The sequence below is a fragment of the Hippoglossus stenolepis genome, chromosome 24 (genome assembly GCF_022539355.2).
Source record: "Hippoglossus stenolepis isolate QCI-W04-F060 chromosome 24, HSTE1.2, whole genome shotgun sequence".
NCBI lineage: Eukaryota > Metazoa > Chordata > Actinopteri > Pleuronectiformes > Pleuronectidae > Hippoglossus > Hippoglossus stenolepis.
The window spans coordinates 7,305,654-7,330,267 of NC_061506.1; the positions used below are offsets into that span (position 1 = coordinate 7,305,654).

Here is a 24,614-nt window from a genome sequence, read left to right on the forward strand (position 1 = left end):
TACAAAAATAAAAAAACCTCTGAAATGTGCTGTACTGACAGCTAGCTAATTACTCATGTCGACAAAAATAAACAATGATTTCTTCACAAGTGACTGACATACACAAGCCTAGAGCCGCCACCCCCCCACAAAAGATTGTGTGCTTGTGTGTGTTGAGACACAACTGACAAATGTGTGGAATAAGTACATAATTAAAGATGGGGAAATTGAAACTCCAGAACAGTGGGGAAATCAAAAGTATGGGATGCACATTTGATCTTTTATCGATTTCAAGTATGTTATCCCGCGGTGAGTGAAAAAAAATAGAACAGATCGCGAGCCGTCCCCAGGGTTAGAGGATGATGATGGTGTGACGTTACTGCATTGTTTAAAATCACATGCGTCACGTCATGATAAATCAGCCTATGCCAGGAGCCACCCCTGTCTCCAACTCTTCCGATTTTTCCACCTTGCCATGTTTGTCTGTGAACACCAGATATTATATCTTGCCCTTCCTGTCTGTTTGCTGAAAATTGCCGGTGAATCTTCTTTTCCAGACGACCAGTTGCTGATGTACATGTTACAAATTCGTGGACAAAGACAGATTTAGACAAGAGGTTCTTTTTTATTTAAAATCACCAGCAACACAGGCCAAAATTCACACATTTGGGCATAGTTTCTTATTTGCTTATGCATTGCACCATTGTCCAAACAAACAAAAAGGAAAAACGGGTTGAAAGAACTTTGTTTAAACTGCTGTACTACTAATAAAAAACGTTAAATGCCGATGCAAAAAGATATTAGTGGGTAGGTGTTTTTTGACAGAACAGGTTAGCGGTCTTTAAATTCCAAAAATGACTGTTTACCACAAAAAACAAAACAATGCTTAGTAATCAGTAGTCAAACAAATAAATTACAGAGAATTCTGACAAACTGACCAAGAATCAATATCTACTAAAAACAAAACAAATTTGTCAAATGGTCACTAGGAGACAATCCTAGCCAAGCCAAATTGCAGGCATAGTTTGATTTGGTTTGGAACGGAGATGTGGTGTGGAGTTGGATAAAAATACATGATGCGAGACTTTGAGACAAAAGATTTAGTCACGTTAAAAAGCTGCATTTCCCAAATAACATACAAAAATAACAATAACTTAAGAACTACGTCGTGACCCAACTGTATGTTACGATAACAGAGTAAATGCATTGTACAATAAAACCGATATGATTGTATGTGCCTAGTGAAAAACAATTCTACAACATAAAGCCTCATTGTTTAAGAAATTATTCCCGCAAACTCATGGATACGGATAAATTGTGTGAGGATGGATATATGAATAAATGTAAGCATAAAACAACCTATGACAACTGAGATATTTCAGAGTAACGTTTGACCTCGCAGCTTCCTACGCGTCATTGCCGATAACCAGATGTGGATCCAAGTCATGTAATGCAGAGAATAATTCTATGAAGTATGTTGCCGCTATAAAAAAAAAAATCATTCTGCTGCCTCGAGTACTTTGTTTGAAACGCGTCGCTTACATTGGGTACAACAAGTATCCGGAAAATGTTGAGTGGACGTATTGACCGGCGTAAAGTCCCGCGGCCTGGTCCGACGGCAGCTGCAAGTGCACGGTGTCTCCTTGTCGCAACGGGAGTACAGCGCTCCCGGACGCCTGATCCAGCAAGCCCTTTTTGTACTCGTCGTAAGTGTACATGACCGGCTCGTTGTTCTTCATCAGTGCCACCCACACGTTACTTCCTTTGCAGTGGACGTGGTAAGCAAAGTAGTAGACCCCCGGTATGGTACAGGTAAAAGTACCAGTTTGGGGATTGTAGTCTTGATTGCCGTTGTGCAAGAGTTTATCAAAGATTACCGGAGAGCCCACGAGAGGGAACGGATTCGTGAGCTTGGCTGTGAACGAGGGCAACTCCACGCCGTTTCCACCGATCTCGCCTCCGTTTTTCTGTTTCTTGTAACCTTGTCTTTGACCGCTGTACGGGCCGGTCACGGGGAGGACCTGTCCGAGATCGGGAGATACAGAGGGCAGTCCCGGAAGACCGGGGGGTCCCGGTTGTCCCTGTTGCCCTGGAAATCCAGGAGAGCCGCTGGGACCGGGGTTACCTTGAGGACCGATGTGACCGGGCGATCCCGGTTTACCGTCTCCGGGATAGCCGGGTTTACCAGACACCCCTGTTTCGCCTTTTTGCCCCAGCAGGCCGGGAGGTCCGATCGGTCCCCCTGGTCCTGTGATCCCTGGAATTCCCTGAGGTCCCTGGTGGCCCGTTTCTCCCGAATTTCCCCCCTCTCCTCTTGGTCCCGGTAATCCGGCGGCACCGGGGACGCCTGGTAAACCCCTCATACCCGCTTCTCCTTTAGGGCCGATAGGCCCTTGAAAACCTCTTTGTCCTGGTTGTCCGCCCTCTCCCGATCTACCTGTCTGTCCTGGAAGACCCGGAGGCCCTAATTCACCCTTTGTTCCAGGATATCCCTTTGTTCCTCCAGCACCATACTCGCCCTTTTGTCCTGGGAAGCCAAGACTACCGGGAGGCCCGATTGGACCTGGGGGACCGGGCATACCGCTGAGACCGGTGGGACCGATGACCCCTTGAACACCTCCGTGACCTTTATCGCCTTTAAGGCCCGGAGGTCCGGGAAGACCTCCATGTCCCTTGTGACCCTTGGGTCCTGGAAACCCCGGTTTACCGTAACCCGGTAGTCCTGGACCCCCCGGTAAGCCTGGTGGGCCCGGTTCTCCTTTACCTCCAAAGAGCCCTGGTTGACCTCTAAATCCTTCTTGTCCTGGTTTGCCAATTCCTGGCAAACCTGGCTGTCCCGGTTGACCTGTTTCCCCAAATGGTCCCGCCTGGCCTTGTTCTCCAGGTGGACCTGGTTTTCCTGGTATTCCTGGTTGTCCAGGTACGCCATTGAGGCCAGGTTTACCAATACCAGGGAGGCCCACGTTCCCACGTGGACCAGGTGGTCCACCAGGTCCTTTCAGGCCTGGCAAACCAGGTAGACCGATTCCTTTGTCTCCTTTGGAGCCCGGGGGACCGTATAGCCCAGATGGACCCTTTTGACCAGGCTCCCCTAGCGGTCCCGGCTGGCCTGGAAGCCCCTGGCCTCCTGTTTTTGAAATCCCAGGGAGTCCGGGGGGACCCGGAAGCCCAGCAGGACCGGGAAGTCCAGTTGGTCCCTCGCTACCGCTTGGACCGAGATCGCCTTTTGGTCCCGCCAACCCTGGTACTCCGGGCTTTCCTGGCAATCCTGGCATACCGGGCTTTCCTATTCCTGGGTAACCTTGAGGACCTGGAGGCCCCGGCTTTCCCGGTAACCCTGGCAATCCCTGGCCTGGTTGTCCGGCAGGGCCCTGTGGTCCCGGTGGTCCTGTCGGTCCAGGGGGGCCTTGAATTCCTTGTGGTCCCTCTCTGAGACCTTCTACGCCAGGGCCGGGGGGAGGTGGGCCTTTAGCCCCTCTGGGGAATGTCTGACCTGGAAAACAGTGGACACATTTGATGGATAGAGGTAAATATTGACCCACTCGGCATTGGTTTGAATTAACATTTATTTTGTGATATTTCTTCCAAACCATTGGGCAAAAGAAGAACAGCTTGCAATGTGGGTAATATATGTCTGTACTGTCTTGGAATAATGTTGCTTTCAGAGGGTTTTCCTCTATTTTCACTAAATATTGAGTTCTATTCTTCAAATTAGATAGACGCATATCGTAAAAGCTAACTTATGAGGGTTAAATGACAGGTCTTGTTATACAATTGATAGTATATTAGGTATGTCCTTAGTAAATCACCTTTGCCTTCAAACAGTGGTCTCTCTTTTCCCTTTTGCAAAGGCAGCTGAGGCATCTCTTTTCCATACTGAGGCACTAACGGCATAAGTGGCATCTCGTTCCCCAAAAACTGTTGCTGGGGATACCCGTCGTTGTGCTGCGGCAGGGGCTGGTGAGGTGGCTGCTTGTGTCCGTAATACACCCCCCCGTGGGCTGGGCGTAACAAACACAGCTGGAACACTGGGACGAGTAGAGAGAAGAAATGGACGGCTGCGGCCACCATTTTTTCTAAAGTGGAGAATAAAGAAAGTAAAAATCCGGACACAAACGTAAGCAGATCAATCTCAAGTTTAACTCCACACCAAATCCTTTTGAAATCTTATAGTGGGCCATTTTCCATATCCAACTATTATGCAGAATGACCTATTGAATCCTATACTTACATCCTTATTGATGCCTTAATGTGATGTTCTTTCATAATACATTTCTATAGACTAATACTATTACTAATCTTAATGTGGAAAGTAACTGGCAACAAAGTAAAAAACATGATTTCAATAAAAAGTTTAATATTTCCCTACAACTATAAAGTCTTAGAAATACCCAAGTAACACAATAAAGACAGAGCATCAGAGGTGAAGATCCAGAGTTTGAAGTCCCTTGCATGTATCCTACAATTACCATAATGCAATATTTTGCCCTTCTCTGCTTGGATCTCTCATGCTTCTCAACTACTCATGAGTAGTAATAGTAAAGATCTAATGTCTTTCTTTAGAGCAGATGTTCTTCTATGTGACCAGTAGGTGGTGCTGTTGCACAAAGCAGATGGAATAAAGCAACCAAGGTACTTATTCGAATGAAATCCACTGTGGTCAAACTTGCAAAAATAAAACAAATCCCCCCCCCTCTCTTCCTGTGTTTACACGAGTCTCATATCTTTGACGTGAATTACATCGCGTACGTTGTTAAAACATTAATCATAATTACAGAGTCCTCGCAGGAGACGTCCGAACGTAATCCCTAATCCTTTAAACATGTCCGCGCTAAAGAGATTGGGTGAATGTTGCCAAGAGAGCAGTGTGAAAACAAACGGTGAAGGGTGAATGTATGTTTACCACCTCTGTGGTATTTGTGTGCTCTGAAACCCGAACCGAGGAGATTGAAACGTTTGGGGAGCTCGGACAATGGAAATCAGACTTGCTTACATTTTTCGGAGCAGTTATTGAAGAAGAGGAAAACCAAAGCTTCAGGCTGAATGTGATTACAGGGGAATATCAATACCACACTCTTTCTGATCTGTGTAGTTGATCTGCCCAATCAATGTGTTGCAGATGGGTGTCAGACAAGGGAGGGTGAATGTTTAAATGTGCGCACTAATGTAGGTGAACAGTAATATTTCTGGAAAGTACGAGTCGACAAGCTATGAATAAACATATAGTAATTTTTTTCTAGCCTGATTGTTCTAAATATCTTTCAATATAATATTTACATATCATGGGATGATAAAAACTACCAAAAATAAGCATCTTAAGTAGTTTGTTTAGAATAAATTCATATAAATATATATTCTAACCTGAGATTAAAAGTACTTTTGAAATGTTGCTGGAACCTGAAACACTGATTGTACTTGATTCTCAGTGCTGAATTTCGTAATAGGCTTCACAAAATTACATCCACTTAAACTCAGGTGACGTACAAGATGTTTATCTTCAAGCAAACTCCATAATCACCGATACATCTTTATAATTTTAACCCAAATTGGCATCAACAATCTCCCACCGTGCAAAACCACCACTTCTCTTACTTTCAGCGTTCTCCTCGTCTCAAACGTGAAGGTCGTCTCTCCCCCTGGTTCCACCGAACTTTACCTCGCTTCTCTGGGTCTTGTCCGCGGCATAAGTGGGACGGTGGCCATGCACGGGATTCCGGCCAGGTGTTCGCTGCGATCCCGCTGTTCCCTGCAGAAATATGAATGTCAGGTTGGATGAATGTCAGGCGGTGACCTTTCGCAGAGGCCTGGGGTTTGTAACACTAAGCTGCCATCCCCACGTGGCAGACATATTTTGGCCCTGATGCAGTTTTGCTGAGACACACCTACCTCCTCAAAGAATGTAGGAATGGGGGTATTAAAAAGAAATACAGCAAAACTGTGTCTTTGCAACTCGATGGGGAGATAGATGCTAACTATTATGACATTTTAGGCAAAATTGTTTAATGTATATTGTCATCTTACTGCTGAAACACAAAACAAACAATCAGACAAGGACAGAAAAGTGCAAACTTCCTGAAAAGGAAGGCTACAAAACAAATATTATACACTTAATGGTCATTGCAAATCACCGTTATCGTTCACCACACCCATCTGACTGAATTTAAAAGATGCTATTAGTAATGTATAGATCCAGCACCACGGACAGAGGCTGTACAGCTGATACTGAATGCCCATATATGGAAAGTCCATACAGTTGATATCACTGACCTCTGATCTGTTTCACTGTTCAGTCTCAAAGCTACAAATCCTCATGTTTACTAAAACTACAGTAAGAAACCACATTACACCCTAGCCAAATGGGGATTTGAACCGGATCAGGTGACAGTACCACCGTGCCACCCCTTGACATAATCCAACAACATAATTCAAAATCTGAAAACACTTTTATCTCCAGCTTCCTCACACTTTGAACTCAACTTTTCAGATTGACAACAGAGCAAAGAGAGGCCTCATTACATTTGCTCCCGGTACATTTAAGAATTCATTATTAAAGTTATTTGTAGCCTTGATACATTCCTGCATATAGTTGGAGATTCTAGAGCAGAGGATTTTTTGGGTTTAAAATCAGTTCCAGAAGTCTGACACAAACCTGAAGGGGACAGAGTAACATCCTGTTATCACAACTTAAACTGATTTAATTTCACTTTATTACCATATTCCTAAAATCCCTTACATCACCTATACATTTACGTCAGGTTATATATTTGAGTTTCTATTTCGCCGGCATAAAAAATAATTGAAATAGAAGTGGACGTGTAAGGTAAGCGTAGATCTATCAGATTAATGGAAAATGTATAATGTTAAGCATGTATCCAACCACAGCAGAAATAAAGCACCTATTAAAACAATAATCTAATCAATCAATCTAAATTACAACCTGGCCGGGACGGCTGAAACGACTAACTCCACGAGTAACATTCCTCAGTGTGTGGTTTTCAATTTCTAATGAATGTTTTGTAGAGAAAATGGGACAATGATAGTTAAACTGAAAACAGCTGCACTGCTACAATAACATACTGCATTTTTGACCAGAAGTATTTCCTCAAACTCTAGAGCCGTAACGAAACATTTGTTAAACATCTTTTTCAGATATAGACCCAAGAAGGGATTGATCCTCATGTATTGATCTTCTAAATTGAACATGATTTCACATGTGGGGATGCTAAGCTGGTCATCGCTGTAGTAAAAACCCTTTGTGCTCGCACAAAGAAAGTCGTTCTCTTTCCCTCCAGACTAAAACAAAAAGGGGAACATGTGTTTGGCGAGGAAACGAGACGACCTCCGTAAAACAATAAGTCAGCAAAACAAGGAGGACGGGCCCGGCGCTTTGAAACACATGTTCCCTCTGACCTCCGAGGCTACGTCAGGGCTAAGAAGCGGAGAGAAAAACAACAAATCTTATCCCATTTATGGGACGGGCTGCACGAGTAGCAGAGCTCATTTGGATGCGGAATTCCATCGCCGGTGACCTAATGTCTCAGAGACGCATGCAGCAGAGTTGAGGACTTTTTCTGTTTCAGCATAAACTCAAAGAACAGTGAAATCCAGTCTAAACTATTTGTCTTCTGTTCTTTTTAGATATACCTGAAACCTCTTAGGTATCTTGTTATATAAGTATTCCACTTTCTTAATGAAAAAACAACAATTACTTGTAGGTTTTGTGCCATTATGCTCTATATGATCAGTTGGGTTCCACTTTTCTATGAATGACTTTTTTCCTCCGGGAACTTTCTTTAACATTTGTACCATAATAATGCTTCGCTTGGCCTTCTTTTTATGTGAGGACCCCAGGAACTGCTGAGAGTCTAAAAGGGATCCAATAAAATAAACAATGAACAACATTTGCCAGAAACAAGTCTGTTTTTTCCATCGCCAGTCTCAGAAAACGCCCCCCCCCCCTTTGATAATTTCCAGGACAACCTTAAGCTTTCAACTCCAACTTATCAATCAGTAAACACGTAGTTACGGGCAAGATTTATGGCGCCGTTTAGAATTAATAACAAATATCCCGCGGAGATGAAATTCCTTGTGATTTCGAATCTTTCGCGGCGCAACCAAAGTTTCCGACCAAACAACTCTCACCAGAACTGCAGAATTTCGTCTTGGATATCGCCAAGACATGAAATTGCAGATTTGTGCGGCTCATTGGAACAAAGTTGCACACGAAAAGTGATTCCTGCTTGTTTTTCTCCCCTGAATGCAGCCAAAAAGAAACAAATTATATGACTGCATGGTTATTTGTTTGACAAAATCAGAAATATGGCACTTTTACTGGAGGGAAAGCACAAGCCCCATTTCCAGCTACAAAACATCTGCTTACGACTACTCGTCCAGCCATTTCCTGAACAAAAATCCCCCTAAAACTAAAGCATGTTATCTTGGTTCAGCTTGCCGCACAATCTTCTTATAGAACTTAGGAGGAAAATTGAGCAATCAGCCACTGCTTTAGTCTCAGGTTTCCGTGCCGCCGTGCGCCGTCAGGACCTCCCCTGGGGGCATGTGGGTCACCGTCAAATCCCAATGGCTGGTGAGAACAGCCAGTAAGAGCCTCCATTTCCTGCAGAGAACGAGAGGAGCTCACCTCCCTGTAGTTTTTATGGAATATAAAATGTTATGGACCGTCTTACTGGCTTTCAACAGGGCATATTTAAACTTCAACAACATGAAAGTGCAGTGCATTTTCTTTCAGCTGTTCTTCTTACGGTTTTCTTGCACCATTTCACAAAAGGAACTCAGCTTATCCCTGTGTGTGTGTGTAGTAGGACTGTTCAACATTTGAAATCTATTCAACATAACGGTGTCCTCTTCACATGGTAGCAACAAAGCTGAATATATTTTTCAACCAACTTTCAACCTCGCCTTTTTTTATTTTCCCCATCTCGTGCCTGACCCCCACTCTGATGAAAACTCTTCCGACACCTCCGCTCAACAAAAGCCCGCTCGCCCCGGAATGGACGCCGGGTCCCCTGAAGGTCTCTGCCAACACTTTCAACCGCAGCCGGCTCCGCTTGGTGATGAGCCACGAGTCTTTTATCACCTCCAGCTCGGCTTTGAAAATAATCAAATTTCCATTTCTCCTCCGTGTTCCTCTTCCTGACTGGTTCCAGATGGTGAGACAATACCGCTCCATAGACGAATGAGGACGAGCGGAGGCATGTCATTGCTTACAGATATGGGTGCCGGTCTTAATTGCTTGTGGTCAGGCCTGGCCTTTGCGTTTTGTGAGCAGGCAGGTAAACACGGCTGCAGGACACGAGTGGAAACAGAAAATTGTCACTGAACCAAGGAAAATAAAGAGATTATCAGAAGTGGGTGACTCGTAGTTATTAAGGAGCGGTGGTTCCACTCGTGTATGCGTCAGCTGTTTAAAATCAAATCTGCTCAGTGAAAAACAACCTTTTTTATGAAGGAAAATGTCACGGATCCAAACACAGACTTTGATAGACACCATAAAGTTTTGTAATAAAAGAAAAACTGCAAAACTACAACACCCTCGTACTCTTTTTGTATCAATTGTTGCATGAACTGAAATAAAGGAATGAAATATATCTACAGCTTTGTATTTTTCAGTCAAGAAATTCACAGTACCAGCAGGCTAGACATTTCTAATTGGAATAAGAGAGTGCGAATGGACAACATCTCAAAGACAAAAACAACTATGACTACACAACAAAAACAAGACTGCAACACAACAGCTCAGAGAGAGAGGGACTGCCAGAGATCAATTGCTCCAACAGCGACACAGCAACACCCCCTTTTCAGCCAATGTGCAGGATGGCAACAACCCAAGAGGCCAAGTAAGTTAGTAGGAAAAGTAAGAAAGTGGTGTAGAGAGGGCAGGAGCACAGGGAAATGAATAAGAGGCTGACCCCCGTCCACCAGCACGGCATGGCGAGACATGGAAGGTGGAAGAAGAAGATTGCGGGCATTACCCTGGAAAAGAAAGAGCTCACCGACAGGAACGCACTGGGCGAGAAGAATGCCGAGCTGAAGGCCACGCAGACTGAGGTCCTGTGACCGTCACGCTAAAGTCAACACTCTGGAGAATCATCTCAGGTCCGAGCAGGCCAAGACCGAGGCCCACTGAAACATTAAGAACATTAATCAATTCGTTTATCAGCAGAAAGTTTGCTGCAAAAATAATTCCCAACCTCCAGCTTTAAATGTGAAGACGTGCTGCTTTTCCCTGAGTCGTATGATACAAAATGAAATACTGTACATTTGGCCTTTTAAAACTTGCCATAACTGAACAAAACGAGCGATTTTCATTTAGTATACAGGCCCTAGGTATTTGGATATGTCAACACTTTAGTTGATGTAAACAGTCAAGATGAGACAATAACTTCAAACAAAGCGAGTAGTGGGGCTGGTGGTTCAATAGAGGGCGCCAAACTCCATTTCTATACCACTTATACTCTGTCTTGTTCACTGGTATTTCCACGGCCTGGGTGGAGAACTACATGTGCTTCCAATGTAAAAGGATACAAAATATTCAGATAAAGACTGTTTTTCCAGTTGATTCAAACACGTTGCTACAATGAGATATATATTTTTTGGAATTGTTGGTTCGCGTCTTGTATTTTCCACCTCTGCTCTGCAGAGCGACATGTCTCTCATTGCTACATCATATTTGGAAGATATTCTGGACCTGAAGCTATTTTCCCTTTTTCTGAATTCACTGGCCTTCAGGTCTCTGAGCAGGTGATGCCTCCCACCTCAATCATCCAGCAACATTTTCATTTCCACCCTTCATCCTGGCTTATCTCGATGGGAAGGGAAAACACGAGTTTCTCTCACGGGCAAAATGTGCATGACTGCTCCACCCGCCTTAGTTCCTCTCCATTGCTTTTTGTTTTTCAGCATTCCTTCACACCAACTCCATCTCTTCTCTCTCTCTCAGACGAGAGGTTAGCTGACCTTTAGGAGGGTGGCAACATTTTAAACTGATGTTGCAAACAAACCGAGCCACCGCGAAGGGAAGTATCATCCGGATGAGACTCAGATTGGCAACCGCTGTGTTTTCTCACCGCTCCTCCAAGCTCTGACGCACACAGACGTAAATGCACGTGATTGCACTTACACCTCCTCGCATTAACACACACGCACTGTCTGTTCAGCTTGTTCACCCATCTCATTGACAGTTTCCCTCTCCTGCAGTTCTGGGAACCGTAAGTCACAGAGTGTCTGGCCACAATTTTCATTTCAGGCAAAGTTCGGCGAGGGCGGAGAATTATTTTCCCATTAGCTGTGAGTTCTGTCAAAACACAGTATCTGGTGTCCGTGGACAGAAGTTAATAGCAACTCAGAACTGAGAGGCACTTCACATTTGTTCAGAGGAAACAAAAGACAGTTATTCAGTCTGAAAACATTTCCTCTGAAGAGAGCTTATTTTACACGACATGTTCCACTATCTCGCACAGCAGGAAAGAAACACTCGGGCGTTTTTTCTGACATTTAGCGTGGGATTGATCCAAGTTTTTTGCCCGAGCTTCCTGTGGTTTTGCCACATTTTTACTGGCTCTCACAGGGACACGCCTTTGGTGGGTGATTATTTTTACAGGCAGCAACAACGTTTGGCTAATAATCAGATCTGATCACTTATACCGAGCATAAACCACAGACTCCGGTGGGAAATCTGCCGATTGCAGCTGCGTAAATACATTTTGTGTCCGGTGTGAATCAGAGAAGAGGCCACATGTACTTTAGCCCTTTTTATTTTATTGTCTTTACTCTACTACGTTTAAGATTTGACATTAAAGCATGTAAAAGCTTATAAAATACATTCTGTTCATCAACATTAAACCTGTGGCTCTTGGCCCCTTACAAAAAAGCTCTTTTCAATTTGGAACAAATTACCAGTAAAATGGCAAAAGACAATGCTCAAACAAGATGGGGAACCTGAGCACCCCCGACTTTGAAATCCAAGATGGCCCCTCCGTATATCAACAGTGATTAAAGCTGTAATTTTTACTGTTTATTAGCACTTCTCTCATGAAATGTGTTGTACACGTAGTACTGTCCAATTACTGTATGTGGAAGTTTTACTACGGTGTTGGAATGCGTGAAATAGGTTATTATGAACAATGGCTGGCTGTATAACGTAAACATTGTTCCTGCGACTGGAGCGCCATCAACTCGGGTTCTTCGATGTGACATTATTCCAAGGGGCCGAGCTCCAAGGTGTAATGGAGCTCGGCATTAAACAGGCAGGTCATCAACCCCCCCCAGCAGTTGTGGTTCGTTGGAGTCAAGGTGTGAACGGCTATTGATGCCTGCAAGTTGTGGACCCACCCTGCTATTGTGTGAGTCATGAGGGTCACTGGAGTTTAGGTGTGGGTGGTCATTAAACAAAAAAAATAATGTATGTAGACTGTGGGTCTTAAAAGTGAAGCCAATGCGGAAATGACTGAAACCTGTATTCTCTCAAATGACCATCAGAGGGCGACTACACTAGTTGCTGCCTCGAACTTACATCAGTCAAGTTTACGATGATAAAGCACTGTGTACATTGGGCCGTGCATACTGTGTGACTGACAGCGAGTACCGTCCAATGGGTGCAGTTCGAAGTGACCCCGCACTCCTTCAAAAATGGTTACTTATGGTTTTGAATAAAAACCAAGAGGGCTTTGGACAAAATGCCAAACTTGAGGCTTGAAAACGGCAGCTCACAAACCGATGAGTGACGTCACAGGTTTCCACAGAGACCTGGTGTTTTGATCTGGTGCCAGTATTCATCTACCCACCCCTCAGATTTATTATGTGACCTAATGGAGGGGTCAGACGAGAAGGGAACCACTGGACTAAACTAGTTTTATTATAATTACAATGCAACACAAAACTAGCTCCATCTTGACGAGTTACACCATTAAAAAGGCTGCATATCCACTGACGCATCAGTATTAATAAAATATAAAGGTTTGCTGTCGATAAATCAAGTACATTTTGCGGATTATTTCAGTCGGACTTTAACTTGTAATGATGGATCTGCACACTTCTAGATGAAAAGCATAAAAATGTCAGAAGAGCTCCACCGCAAACTGACCATGAAGATTCCCCAACGCTTCAGCAATTTCAAAACACAGGGCAGGAAAAATATAGCACAAGCTGGGAACGGCAGCTTCCATGGGAGTCGTAATTGGTGAAATTTGGAGAGTGGGAGCAGAGCAATATTTAAAAATGACTAGGTGGTGATTATATGTTGCTTTGACAAGAGGTTTCTTGGGGTTTATTGCTGGACTATTTCACTTTAATGGTGGTTCCCTCTGTTTTCAGTGGTCTTTCTACCTTTTTCTGCAAACATTTAAATCCATCGAGATCATGTTAGGCTTACGCGTATGGATCGTCTGACCGGTGACAGTAATATATATATATTTATACGGCGACAATCTCAGGAGGCTTAATGTGTTACACAGTCGCACTGTAAAATATGCCACTCAGGGAAAAAATACGATCCTCCCTTTTCCTTCTGTCCAGATGTTTCTGCGGTGGAGTATTTACGAGGCATAATAAGGACTACGACTCCGTCTACTAGGAGTTTAGATAAGAGACGCTCTGCAATAAATCAGCACAATTTAAAGCCCAAATCTCAGAATAGTGTATTTAACCTAAACTCCCACTTGCTGCACTAAAAGAGGGTAAATTCATGGCAGGCGATGCAAGAGATTAATGACTCCGGTTGTCTTTTTTGATAAACAATGCAACTTTTCTGCAAAAAAGAGAGTGAGGCTTCATAGTTTTGAGACATTTCCGAGGCTGCGCTGCTCTTGCACGGTAGCAGCAGAGTGTTTGGACACATGGCCTCGAGTCACAGAGGCTGCAGCTGCGGGATCAAGAGACACATTCTCTCCGAGCTGCATAAACACTTCCTGTTCAGTAGGTGTGAACGGCAAAAGGAGTGCGAGACGGAGGGAAATAAAAACATATCGCCAGGAGACATTAACAGCGTAACAAATGCATAATGTCCAAGCCGGCTGACAGAAGCATCTCATGCACATGCGTCACACACTTTCCTGGAGTTTGCAGGTTCGATTCTGCAGCCGGGGCTCGAAGCAAACCAAACTTTAGAGAAATTCACATCCTCTGTTACAGCAACTGGCTTTGTCTCCGATATCTTAAAAGTATATTAATAATCTAAAGCAAAGGACACTTACATCAACTAACTTGGCCTTGACTGTTGTCATAAATATAGATTTTTTTCATGAGAATTAAACGAGGGGATCGAGATCACTCATGTCTGTACAATAAATGTGAAGCTGGAAAGAGACAGGCTAGACGTTTCCACCTATTTCCAGTCCTTATGCTAAGCTAACCAGCTGTGGTGTCAATCCCCTGAAAGTAACCACATACATTTTGCAAAATGTCAAATTATTCCTTTAAAAAAAGGTCAAACACCCTATTGGTTGGATGTGTGTTAAACAACAGCGTTCACAGTGCACATTTTTCAGCAGCTTCTCAAATCACTGGTTTTAGTAAAATGGGTGAAGCAAATTGTTTCAGGGAACAATAATCACATACTATGAATAAATAACTGACAGCCTGAATACCATTATAAGGAGCTGGAGTGATATTCTGCCGACTTCTTCTTTTTGCCTCGAAGTTAAAACTGTGTCGATCACTGTGCTGTAGATGTAACATTAAACTCGTATGACGTTTCCCTCTTATACTGGACAGCAGTGTTTTGTGGGGCCTAAACAGGGCAGAACTCAGAGTTCACATGAGAAGCTGCAGCTACCCTCAGGCCTTTGGACACAAACGCAAATACGCTCATAAACTCAAAAAACAATGCAAGTGTGCGTGGATCCAAAAGATTATTAACCCGACTTAAAACTGTGGATACAACCGCAAACTGACGATGGAGTAGAGTTTCAAAAAATGTGACCATAGTGTCAAGATCCAAATAAAAGCCTAAGACCCTTGGACACCTCTAAAATTGTTTGCTTTAGTGGCGAATCTACATTGGAAAAACCACTTGCAGTCCAAGAAAAACCAAACAAACATCCCCCCAAAATGCACTATTGCATCTTGGGAACTGTGGTGGTAGGTCCAGGCTTCAAGCCAAATTGATCATGAAAGGGAAAAACCTTCCAACAAGCAGGTAAAAATCAAGTCAAGGATCCAGACGCTCTCGATTTCATCTTTCTTGGCTTTCTCACATCCTCAAAACGGTCTTATGTGTTTTTCCACAGCACTGCTGTTTAGCACCTAATAACAAACAGCCCATACCATGATTTTGCTGATGCCAACAGTCCTTTCAGACCACCGAGGACCACCGTGGATGTGCACTACGAGCTTTGCGGTCATCAAAAACTATCAGCGAGTTAATTATACGACTTGTTTTACCTCGTGCGTGAGCTCCTCTTACCACATTTCCCCCTAATTAAGAGTTTTTTCCTCGCTGAGAAAGTAAAAACATGATCATCTTAAATAGAAATTCAAGGCTGGGAGTTAGAAACGGCTGCAATCAGTAACAGGAAATCTAACAAAGATGCAGAGTTTTCCACATCTTCTACCTGCACCAAAGCTGGTCTGCTTTCATGCTTTTGCAAACTACTAAATATAGCAGCCATTAAAACACATTTCCAGTTAAAGAGGTGAAGGAACCTTGGGCATGCGTAACCTTGTGATAAATCCTCGGTGGGTGTGAAGCAGGGATTCCCGAACGTTTCCTGGCAGGTGCGCACTTGGATTCGATCGGATCAACTTATGCTGAGAGGTTAAAGAGGCAAAACTCGGGCTGAAAACAGTCACGTCTGCATGTTCTAGGTGGAAGATACGGAAAAAAAGTTGCCTAAAAGCACAAACTTTCCATCTCTGACTCATTTCTCAGAACCAATGTGCTGCCAGAAAGTTTGAAACTGATTTTACTCAGGTTCCCCTCGTATTTAAGTGGACTTGTTGAAAGTACAATGACCTCAACACTGAATCCTTTTCTTCCTCAAACACAAACATGTCTAAAAAGTTTCCTTCCATTAAGTGGTGTTTAATTCAAACAAGATGCCGCACCAAGGATTTATCCTTAGAACTATGCGGTTTTGTCTTTTGGATCTGCAGAGTTCACAGCAGTGGGATCTGTGAAAAAATCTTATGAAACAATGTGATGTCCGTGTTCCCTTTCTGAGACCTAGTGAACCCACGTGCCATCCCAAAAACCTTCATGTGCATTGCTCCAAGAATTCAAAAACACACGAGAAAGGGAAAATAGAAATATTTTCCACTTAAAGCGTTGCAACTGCACAAGAAGTCAAGGAAAACACAAACTGGAAGCCTGATCGTGCCTGTGGAGCTCTGGATTGCACCCAAAAAAAGTTGGTGGCCGTGCCGATGAACACATCAGCAACTCCCGCTGTGCCAGGGTCCGGGCATCGCTTACCTTTGTGCGTGTGGTGCTGCTGCAGGGTGGAAGTATCACAGAGCTCTGAGGAGTTTGGGACAGACGGACGCTGAACGGCAGCTCTGCCTAGGGCTGGGCTTTTATCTGCAGGTGGGTGGAGCCGCCTGAGCAGAGAGAGAGAAGAGAAGCACTGGATCTGTACATGCATGTGAGAGGAGGGAGGGAGGGAAACAGGGATCTGTGCGAGGAGAAGGAAACCACTACATGTTTGCAGCATTTGAGGTCATCGTAGACAGAAGCAAACCGGGGGGGAAGAAAGGAAACCCAATCAGCTGCGCGACGATATATCACAGGGAGAAAGATTCTTGTTTGACTTGGACATCTCTCTGCATTCTTTGCATGCAGAAAGATTTAAAAAGGCATGGTCTCACTTTGGTTAGCCAGCGCTGGCTGGGGTCAACAGCGAGCACAGAGGAGGGGCTCTATTTTGTGACAGCAAACTCACCACGAGGCCCATTCACAAGCTGCTCAGATTGGTCACATTTCCATTTTTCTGAGGTCATTTTAAAATCAAACGCTTTCACTCATTATTTGCGCAGAAAGATGCATCAACCAGAATACGTGCTGACCTCAGCATGTTCCCCATCTTTGGTCTGTATACAAACAATTGCAAATTGGCATTAAACCTTAGTATCACTGAGGCTAATGCAGTTTTACAGGAATTTGATAAATTTAAATAACGCCAAGTCAATTTACTTAACAGCGCCCTCTGCAGCCATGTGTTGTGATTAATACTGCAAGGCTCCGTGTACTAGCAATTTACGACAAATGTATGCCACCTTTACACAAGAAGAGAAATGCTCATTCCAAAGATGTGACTGCCCACAAACTTCCATGTGTCCGAACATCAGCATGGTTAAGCAATGCATCCACTAGAGGGCAGCTCAGAGTCGAGAGCAAACATGGCGACTTTGGAGGAGGCCATGATAATAAAAGCGTCTGGTGGTCTGTGAGGCGATTAAATAAATCACGACATGTGGACGTTGAATACTCACAATCGTCCCGCTGGAACTATTGGCTACACTGACCCCCCCCTATGATTTGCGGTGGTACTGCTACTCATCCAGACGTGCACAAATATGGACGAAATGAACACAGACTACGGAGAGAAGGCTCTGTCAGTTTCCATATGCATACTCTGAGCATAAATGAGGCTTAAACGGTTCGTCATGTAGAGAAAAAACAAAGTCTATGTGTCGAGTGGAGCTCTGACTGAGTTAAGTGAGTGGGACAACACAAACACACTGAACAGAAGATATTTCCCATGATCACTGGCTTCTATCCAACAAACTGTTCCTATTTTAAAAGTTTCCTCGCTAAATATTTGAGATTACTGCTGGTTTTATTGACTATTTTAACTGATCTACAGTTCGGCATTACTGAGACTGACTATGAGTCAGTCACTTCTCACAGGAGATCGTACCCGCTCACTAAAGTGACACATGGAGCAAGAGCAGACGTTCTTGGTGAGGAGCGGGAATAAAAGAGGCGCCATTCTTTCTATTCCAAGTCAGTGAATCATCAAACCAATTCTGAAGCTGCTATTTTAAGGTCAAAGAGTCGCAAAGTGTCAAACAAAATCAAAATGTTGACGCAAACAACCTGAGGGATGAGCTGGAAATGACGCTCGGGCCTGCTTAGGTTGCATCTGCATTCCTGTGCGACTGTTCCCCAGAGTTTTTGGTGTGAAACATCAAAAACATTTAGCTTTTGTCCAAATTATTCACTTTGCTGAAGGAACCAGCCGAGGAAGAGGTGGGGGGGGGGGGTCACATTCACACTCTGAACAGCTGGTTTACATCAGACGAATTATCCTTTGTGTTCTTTTTGTTTGTGTTGCTGTTCAAGTTCTTCCTCGTGCAGGAATTGCGCAGAAAGAAAACAGCTCGGTTTCCCGTCCTGACTTATTTTACTGCCGGCGTCTTCGTGCTGAAATTCAGTGACTAATTTGTCATTTAAGTAATTTGCGATGTTCATAGTTATGACTTCACCGACGTCTTAAATTGCACAGAAAAACACTGACAATTGGACAGATCTCCTTTGCCAGACTAAAAAAAAAAAAGTTTCTCTTCTTTCCAATGGACTAACTTCTCTGTTTTCCCAGCGTACACGCACTCATCTGCGTGGAAACACTGACCTCATCCCCGTCTGCGTGGTCATGTAGTTATTAACCTGCTCCATCTCGCAGCCAAATTGCGGCGGCGACATGAAACGCACTGGCAGTAACTCGCAGTTCTCCCCGTTTCCTGTTCCTCAATCAGCTCGCTTTTCATCTGGGGATTGGCAGATCCCAGTCATGACTAATGCAAACAGGTGGATGCACCGTTTCAACAGCACTGCTTTGGCTTGTGTTTCTAATTTCGTCCTAATGGCCGAGACTCCTGCAGGATATTCACACTCTTTCCCTGAAGTTTTACACGATACACAGATGTCACTCTCGAAACTAAAAATCACAACCTGTCCAAATTTTGCAACCGCTTCCGTGTGATTGACTGAAATTTGACAAATCCAGACTCCATGAATATGATTTGGCAGGAACTAGAAATATTGCGGTCCAAATCAAAACTACACTGAGATGCATTCAAATGGGACATTGGAAAAAAAAAAAAGATTTTTAATTTCTTCTCCTGGCACGTCACTCCAACATATTCCTACGAGGGCAGCCATGGATGTAATCAGGTACTGAGTCAATTTCTATTTTGTAGGTTCATTCTTGACATTTACGAGCTGAATGCTACTTATAAAACATAATACTACAATAATATTGCTTTATTTTAGTGCTGTCCACTATTGCTAAACGTAAGTTATATTGGTTTGTGTATTAATCAGATCCAGGAGAACTTTGGCGTCGATGTTGACGGCTGTTTGCCGTTGATGGGACCGCAACTTTTTCCAAAGTGCTCAGGAAATAATTAAGCATTTAGGACAGGAAAATTAGATGCACTGTGAAAAAAACACTGAAGCTTGTTAATTAAAGTTTGTGCTGGTATGCTGTGGCTGAAACAGAAGTTGTGCAATGTTTACTGCGACCACTGACTTGGCAAAATGAACTTTCTGTTTTTAATAGGGACTTGACAAATGTGATTTTTTTTTTTTGCCTCTGAGGGCGCACATTTATCTTATCCGATCCTTTGTTAGATTAACAGATGGAAAACAACAATGTTCTATTTCTACATGTTCTAAATGGTCGACCTGCGTTGTGCTGCAGGCAGTGAATATCCCTGATGTGCCAAACATTCAAGATTCAGACTTGAGAAACTACACAGCCACACAGTTTCTGTACTGCACCTCCGAGTCCTCATCCATCATCCAGGCCCTCGACTGTGACTAACTCTAAAACCTTGTGGAGAGATGTGAGCTCTCTGTGGATTTTCTGCCCCCCCAGCATTTTGCGAATGTTCATACATCAAACTCATGCGAAGGAATTTACTTTTGTTACATCTTCAGAAATGTGACACCTTTAAACTTCCCTACCACCCACTTTCTAGATAAAGTCAACCTGGCAAGATTTTGGCTCAAAAAGACATCGGCCATCAGCCGGTTTGGCTCTTGCACTTTAACTACATGATGTCATTTCATGAAACCATGCAATCTAAATACCAGTTACAGCTGTGGGGCAAGAAGGCTAATGGGCTCCATGCGATGAGGCAGAACTGTGTATACGTTCCCAGTCACAACATGCATTAAAGGCTGCAGCACCTCCTCACAGCGAAACCCACTGCTGGAAGCAGTTACTCCATGCGGTGACGAGCTGTTTGCTCTCTCACGACCACCTCTGAATTTCTCTGTCTGGCTGTTAATCCGCTCGTCTCGGAGGCTGCTCGGAGCCGGGGCTGCGACTTCAGATGTTCCTCTCCATCTTTGGTGGATGGTTGGAGAATTTGGCGGTGGGACAGCGAGCGGATACAAAAGGTTTTTGGGAGACGACGGTCTTCATGCCTTCGTTGAGACTTTTTATCATTTAGCCCTCTGTCGAGCCCCCAGCTGTGTCTTAACCACAGCTGGCGCACGCAGTGGTGCAGTGAGTCTTAAAGACAGCTTAACTGGTGGAACAGCACGAAGCATGCAACACCTCCAATTAAGCCTGAAGTGTTCACCGTGGGCACAAAACCCTTTTACTTACTGCAGTCTTTTATGAGAGGAATGGTCTCTCACTTTTGAGTGAACTACATATTGTGGCAGCACTCTTAAGACAAAGGCCTAAATCTGCATTAAAAAAGCTGAGAAAACAGGCAGATGGCTGTGGGACGAGACAGGGCAGGCTTCAACGTCATCACCGATGAGGTTCTACCGAGAACAGGAGTCGACCTTGCCGCCGACATGAAACCAAAAACAGGGGCTGGCTTCGGCACCGAAGTGGGAACAGGAAGTGGATCGCCGACCGTGGAGCTGGAGCAGAAATGGCTGCTGCAGCACTGGCGCAGGAACTAGAGATGGAATTCCCAGATCTTTTGAAAAAATATGCACTGGGTCTGGTCGAGTCATTCTTTCACGATGTGGTGTGCAGGTGGACCCAAACACAGGAGCAAGGCGGGGGGGGGGGAGGTCAAATTCAAATACAGAATTTCTTGCTAAAAAAAAAGAAAAAATAATGGTGCAGGCCCAGCAGAAAACAAACAAAAAACTCAAACTGCTCAGGGAAGACAAGACCATCTAAACTGGAGGGAAACACAAATGAAAGAAGTAAATTTCATAGAAACACGAGGCCTACAAAATAAAACAGGAAACCCCAAACTAAATCAGATAACCATGACACGTGTAACTACCTTTGTCACGTCTGCCTAAATCGCTCAGCACACAACATTGTCAACAGACGGTGACCCAGCTGTCCCACTGTCTTGCTGCCCCGAGACGAATTCTGAAAACGCACAATAAATCTGCCACACACATACTTGTAATATCTAAATTTCTCTCTTGGATACAAACGTCTCTGCTGGTTCAATAATATCAGCGTCTTCGAGCCAAACGGTGCAATGTTGTCAGCGGGACGCAAGATTCATAGCTTCACGCAGACAGATCGCTGACGGCAAACTGCACATTATGTCAGCGTTTCCGAGCCAGGTCTCGTTTAAATCACAGCAGGAGGAACAAATGTGCATCGAGCAGATGCAAAACATGCAGACAACAAAAAGGCCAACTGTAGTTGCCTTCCAAATCGAAAATACCTTGTAGCTCAGAATCACTGGAGCTGGATTTACTGCTGCTTTTCCGAAGGCAAAATATAAAAAGGTGCAAACACAGGGGTTTTATATTCTGCAGAAATGCATGGTGAGGTTTTTGCAAATCCCTTACAAACGCCAAACCCTGTGCTTTGAAAGGTATAAATTGCCCGGAAAGTCAAATATTTTCATTATTAAGTCACAGCGTGTGAGCCAGTCACTGTTGCACGCCACGTGGGACCGCTTGTGCAAACATAATACTGGTCGTGCCACTTAGTGTTGGGAAAACAAAAACATGCCAGGTATTCATTTCGACACAGTCGTATGTTGTCTCTGTGAAGTCAGAGCAATTACGGGGTAAACCGAAGCACGCTAGCTCCATGTGATATCACAGGAAGGGGATCGTTAGCTGCCTACCGCCTCCTGCCAACATTTCCTGTGGTCATTAAGCGGACGCGTCCTACACCTCCTTTCCTGCTTGGTTAGTGTCATTTCACGGGAAATATGTCAACATCTGGGACGTGTGTGGACGACAGATCTTTTCCTATTTGAATGTTTCCGACTATGATGCAATCGTCTGCAGACTCAGGAATAATTCATGATTTTAAAAATCAACTTGCTGGATGAAGTGAACGGTTGGATGAGCGTCGGCTCTTGAGTATGTCAGTGTAATCTTATATACGCCTACATCGTTGGATATGATTAGATTGTTAAGTGTTTCCATGTGGGCTCTTAAGTTGTTGGCACGGCCATTTTTCTACGTCATTCACCGTCTCAGATTAGTCTTTATTGAGACATGGGCGACATGCAGCAAAGGGCCGGGTCAGAATCAAACCTGTGGCCAATCTAGCCTCCATACATGGGTGCACAATAGAGCCCCGACTTCCATCCATTAATTGAATGGATGAATGCATAGTGGTAAACATTGGTGTTATCTTGACTTTTATATAAATACTATACCCAACATTTCCCACAATACCACCTATAGCTAGCAGATTACGCAAAAACTACAGGACAGAAGACCACGAAAGGGAAGAACTCTCTAAATATTGGTGCGGATCTGGATCAGGGGAAAAAAAATCCAGTAACATTCTTTACCCACTTTCTTTAACATTGTGAAACTTCACATAATCGGTTTGTAACCCATACGACATCGAGATTTTTCTCTCAGATGACAAAAACTTCCTCCAGTCAGAAAACGTGACCCAACCGTTTCCCACTCTATAGACCTGAGTGAGTTCCACTTCATTCTCTTCCTCCAGTTCATTCTGCTGCTGTCTCTGCATCAATAGAGCTTTTGTGCACACTTTTATGTGCAATGCGTTTCTGGGCAGCCGTGGAATGGCTCGCATACAACGGGATTCAAGTAATTGCTTTAGGAGGAAGGTGAATATGATCCATTGCTCCTCTGCAGCCTGTCAGTCACCAGCTGACATGGCTGCTGACACACACACACACACACACACACACACACACACACACACACACACACACTTATAGGGGAATTTAACTGGACTAGACAGTAACAACATTAAAAAGACAGCTGGAAAATGCATCTATTCAGTGGTAATCATGTGCATATTTAAAGAAAATAAAGTAGTTGGACTGTAAAATTACAAACAATTTACCTATTTGCCATTTTGTATTTTACATCAGTGAAATTTTAAGTCCATATTACTGAATATTTGATACATGCTGGAGGCTTTGATGATTGAGCATATGTGGAATTAATAAAATTGCAGATTAAAGACAATAACCGATTAAAAACTAAACAAGTCATCTTATCTGGACTATTGTCCTCATAATCTAATAATAGCCACACTGCAGATAAATCATTTTTTCCACAGCACATGGACAGAATTATAAAACTGTCAAATATGCTGTCATCCGACTCTGAGCACTCCACCTCCAGCGGCCTTGGACACCAAGGTAAACTCGAGAACTACATGAGAGAACACCGCAGCTTTAGGAGCGACTCCCTCTCAAATGTTTTATTTATTTAGCCGAACGTTGGAGCCAAACGCTTCGGTTTGCGTTTCATTCCTCTGCTGCCCTTGGAACGGGGGCCAGACATGTGTGGACTGGCAACCCCCGGCGCTCGACGACGGTGGGAAGCAAATTAATCGATTTGAGGTGGATCCAAAAGGGGAGAGCCTGCTCACGGCTCGGAAAGATGCTGAGTCATTGCATGTTTTAATCTGGTACGCCAGAGTCTGGGCCCGCTGGGTTCGGGACAAATAAAGTGAAGAAGGTGAGTGGTGAGTAACGTGTGGACTCAAGAATAAGGCTGGAACAAGAACTCATGTTCAGGGGACTGAATAAATATTAACTTTGAAAACAAAAGTGTTAAAGTCTCTATTCTCACACTCGAATACCCTTAATACGTCTGAAAGTAAGATTAATGACATGTTTAAGTCTTATTTGTGCTTGTAATAGAGGCTTTGACTTACTGAACATACAGGGTAAGGCTGTAGGTTTCCAAAATGAAGGGCGCTGTAAATTAGAATCTGCTCTTTAATCGGTTTTATTCCAGTTTACCTTATTTTTTTATTGTCCATTGAATTTTGCTTTAAATTGTCTTTCTGCTGCCGTGTGCTCCACTTATATCTTGTCCAAATGCCTTAATACCATATATAAAAAAAAAAAACAAACATAAAAATATGTTTTACACATAAAAGTCTGAGTAGCCCTGCTTCTATATTCTGGGCTGAGTTTGAAATACCTGCATTTAACATACCATAGAAAATGTAGGCCTCGATCTTTACTGACTGAATTACTTGGATTGTTCTGTATGACCATCTCCACCTTAAAGAAGACAAGTCTTATTCAAACCATAATTTAGACAACAAAGATTTCAAACCAAAATATAATCATCACTGTGGAATCACAGGAACAAACACTCCCAAAAACTAATCTAAAACAACAAAGGACTTAAAATGACATTACTATAATGGTCAGACTATTTTGGCGCATGTGTGAATATAAGCTCATGTTTTTCCTCTGGAGTCAGACACGGCAACATTGAG

General features: G+C 43.6%; 1 protein-coding gene across 1 annotated transcript; it reads right to left on the minus strand.

The window, feature by feature from the left end:
- Positions 1 to 584: 584 nt before the first annotated feature.
- Positions 585 to 16,826, minus strand: LOC118103518 (collagen alpha-1(VIII) chain-like). Its single transcript, XM_035150556.2, has 4 exons — positions 16,409 to 16,826; positions 5,572 to 5,725; positions 3,789 to 4,055; positions 585 to 3,472 (listed from the first exon to the last, which is right to left on the minus strand). The coding sequence occupies exons 3-4, from the start codon at positions 4,048 to 4,050 to the stop codon at positions 1,518 to 1,520; spliced, it is 2,217 nt and encodes a 738-aa protein (XP_035006447.2). The 5' UTR covers positions 4,051 to 4,055; positions 5,572 to 5,725; positions 16,409 to 16,826; the 3' UTR covers positions 585 to 1,517.
- Between the last annotated feature and the right edge of the window lie 7,788 nt (positions 16,827 to 24,614).

What these genes read in the sequence shown, in the direction of transcription:
- LOC118103518 (XM_035150556.2), bottom strand. Translation starts at nt 4,050, where the DNA reads ATGGTGGCCGCAGCCGTCCATTTCTTCTCTCTACTCGTCCCAGTGTTC. An exon ending in ACCACTGTTTGAAGGCAAAG is followed by an intron (nt 3,473 to 3,788) that starts GTGATTTACTAA and finishes ACTGTTTTCCAG; the next exon opens with GTCAGACATTCCCCAGAGGG.